At 55.0% G+C, this 3,530-nt stretch overlaps 1 protein-coding gene across 1 annotated transcript in view; it reads right to left on the reverse strand.

Annotated features, from left to right (window-relative positions):
* The window catches only part of FOXA1 (forkhead box A1), a 4,309-nt gene extending 4,225 nt beyond the window's left edge, over positions 1-84 (reverse strand). Inside the window, exon 1 of the mRNA XM_019472483.1 lies at positions 13-84. Coding sequence (XP_019328028.1) covers positions 13-84 — 72 coding nt within the window. The remainder of the gene's footprint in view (positions 1-12) is intronic.
* Positions 85-3,530: the final 3,446 nt, after the last annotated feature.

Here is a 3,530-nt window from a genome sequence, read left to right on the forward strand (position 1 = left end):
GGATTCACCCACCTCCTGAGTGTCGGCGTAGTAGCTGTTCCAGTCGCTGGTTTCATGCCCTTCCATTTTCACAGTCCCTAACATTATGGAGCCAACCTGCCCGGTGTAACCATCCAGCCCTCTTGCAAGCGAGCGACGGGCAGCAGGAAAAGAGCCCGAAAGCCCGACCTAGCAGGAAGCCAGCTCTCAGGAGGGGCGGGGGGTGCTGAATTCTCCTTTACAACCAGCCAAAAAGGAGGCAGGGAGCGGTGTGGGGCGAGACAGTTGAGAAAGTGAGGAAGTGCCGGCTGGGATGTGAGTGGGCTTGAGCTGATGTGGATCTTACGTCGCAGAAGTACCCACCTCCTCCTCCTCCTCTCCCCATTTGTCCGCCGCACAAAGGCGTTCGCACCTACAAAGCCGGAGATGCACCTGCAAACAAGGCAGTTCCCCTCGCCTGCAACTCCCCCCGGGGCGGCACTTTATTTGCAAAGCGGCGTAATTGGTTTAAGCTTGTGGGGAAAGAAGGAGAGAGAGAGGTGGGAGAGGGGGAGAGAGTAGGAAAGGGGGGGGGGGGGCGGGGCCCACCCAGATGGACAGGACAAATGCTAGGAGGGATCGGTGGAAATGAAATGAGGTAGATAAGGGAAGGGCAGCCCCCTCTGTTTGAAGAGAATGCAAAAGGCCATCCAGCCTTAAACCCCTGAGATTAGGGGCAATATTTACTGAAGTCCAGTAGATGCTCCTTTAACTTGATGGCCGGGACGTGCTCCAAAGTCCCGAGTCCTGCAGTCCACAGGCTCCCCCCGGCTCCCGCCCCTCACTTCAAAACTCGTTACCGCGCAGGTACCTCCCGCAAAGTCCCGAGTCCTGCAGTCCACAGGCTCCCCCCGGCTCCCGCCCCTCACTTCAAAGCTGGTTACCGCGCAGGTACCTCCCGCGGCGCCCCCGCTCCCAGCGCCCTCGGGGCCGGGGGACCGGGGCTCTGCGCTCCGGGCTGCGAGCAGGAGGGCGCGGCTCCGCGCTCCCCAAAGCCCTCCGATCCCCCCTTGGTCTGAGCCTAGCCCTTCAGACGGGTCTGTCGTTCTGTGTAGATGGTGATGATACTTCTTTTCTGGTGCCCTTACGTTTAGAAACCATGTGAGTCACCGCGCTGAGACATAACACTACAGGCACCCAATAAATGCGGACAGAGGCTTGAATGCGGATCCACCGATATTAACCTCCACTTGGCAAACATCAGGTGAGTCACTGGAACCATTTTATATCTTTACTGTGGAAAGCCTCTAGCCCAGAAGGCTCCTTTGGAAGCCTTCTGTGGTGCCACAGGCACCCAGGAGCAGCAATAATAAGTAGCGGGTATCTCATGATCAACTTCTTGCTCTTTAACATGATTTCTCGCAAAGAACAGGGGAGGAGGAATCTACACAGGCTGGTAAAAGGTAAAAAGGGGCAACACCGATAAAACAAATTGACATTGGACAACGCTCTTTATTATTATGGAGGGAATCTCGTAGTCTTTGCAGACGGATCGAACATTTTCTGTTTCTGCTCCTGCTCTGTCCGGCTCTTCGGGCTTATGTCAAGACCACAGACTTTTCCTGGGTTTCTCTGCCCTATCCTTTATGAGTTTGTTCCTACCTAGCTACTGGAACTTTTATCACCTGACAGTAAAAAAAAGGCAAAACCAACCAACCAACCAACCAAACAACAACCCCCAACCCAAATAACTTCCCGGGCAATGGGAATTTGAAGGGGAAATAAAGTTTCTTGGGATTTTGAAAAAGGCTTGTGTATCATACCACACCAACTAAAATACACATCTGGGTCTGAATTTCTGCCGGGCACGTTTATCGTCCAGCAGGATCACAGTTGCTTTCACAGTGATTTGTCCTCGAGTGATCTGCGAAAACGTCACCCTCACAAGCACGATTTTAAAGTTTCTTATACAGAGACCCAGGATACAAATGACGAGATATAGCATATCTCCGCCTCGACAAATACGTTTTAACTTGTTCTCTAAATGCGTTTTCTGTTATCCCTTTCTTTGTTCTTTCCCTCATCGTCCTTCTTTTTTTAAATCTGGCAACAGAATTAAGTCAAATCCTCGAAACAAACAAAACTCTGGAATCAGCAGACGAGAACAAGGGATGAAAATGTGTCTTGAAGGAAATAAAACAGATAAAAGCACCGGATTAAACCCCTACTTTCTCAAATGGTCAAACTACACCCGTGGAAATTGGAACAAAACCCGGTGGAAAATCTGAGAGATATTAAAATTGAGGTCTTCGTGTACGCACCCTCCCCCTTTCCCTAATGGAAGCGGTCTATCCGTCTGAAAATAGAGACCCTTCGGTGGTGGCTTGTTCATTTTAGTCTGGAGGTCTGTTCAGAACCCCCAGAGCAGTACAGCTGCGTGCGACGAGGCTGGGAGGGGTGCAGCGGTCCCAGCGCCCCCGCTGGCGGCGCCTCCCCGCCGGGTGACCTCGGGGCGGTGCTGCCCCGCTTCCCAGAGCCCAACCCCGCGGGAGCAACATCCGCCGCGAGAGCCTTCGGGGGCGATCAGCTGAGCGAGAGAGGGAGGAGAGAGGGGAGCGGGAGCCGGGCCGGGCCGGGCCGGGCCGGGCCGCGGAGGCCGGGGGTTGTGCAAAGTCGCAGCGCCTCCTGTTGTCCGGCTGCGGCTCGGGCTCAGCTCCCTCTTTCCAAGGTTGCTCCCAGAGGTGAGAGCGCAGACGGGCTCCTGTCTGTAATCTTAGAGAGCCTTTCGGCTGGCTGTACAAATCAGCAAGCCCGAGGCAGAGTCAGCCGCTGCTGGAAATTCCCTTCGGCCCGGGTTGCTGTGTTGCAGCCCTGGTGGAGAAAAGCCTTCCTTGCCTGAAGAAGAGGGTCCTGACGGCTCTGCCTACGGCCACAGGAAAAAGAGGGTATTTTGGTAGTTGCCCTTGTCCCGCACTTGAGCCTCTGCGAAAAGCCTGTGTGCGATGCTCCGAGAGTCCAGCGCGATTTGTCCGTACCCTTTGCAGCAGGCTCAGCGGGAAGGGAAAGGACTCTCCTAGGATGGAGGACGCGTGATTGCAGCCAGGAGCTCTCCAGACGCGCTTAGCTGCTTATGCGTTTTCTAGGCTTCAGGGCGGTAGCCCTGGCCCGATTTACGCAGAGCCTTTCCCCAGCTCTCGTTAGAGTAGCGCCAGTTTCTGATCAAGCTGTACGCTGGCTTTTTTTTTTTTTTTTTTTTTTTTTTTTCCCAGGGGGAGCTGTTTGTGCAGCCTGGAGGAAAGCGGAGGCTGAAGTGAGCTGTATTTTCCCCGTCTAAACGGGAGCGAGGTCTCAGCTCCTGGCTCCGCCGGTGCGCGGGGCCGGGGAGGGAAACATAATAACTGACCTAAAAGGTGAGAGTATGTGCGTGTGGTTTGGGTGTGTGTGGAGCGGGGGGAGGACGTCCACGGGAGTCCGTGGTACCAGCGCTGGCAGTGAGAGCTGGGCCCCGCAAAGACCGCTCAGCAAGCGGCCGCTTTTTGGGAAGCGCATCGCTGAGGGGTCCCGGCTGTCAG

The sequence above is a fragment of the Aptenodytes forsteri genome, unplaced genomic scaffold (genome assembly GCF_000699145.1).
Source record: "Aptenodytes forsteri isolate BGI_AS27 unplaced genomic scaffold, ASM69914v1 Scaffold193, whole genome shotgun sequence".
Classification (NCBI taxonomy): domain Eukaryota; kingdom Metazoa; phylum Chordata; class Aves; order Sphenisciformes; family Spheniscidae; genus Aptenodytes; species Aptenodytes forsteri.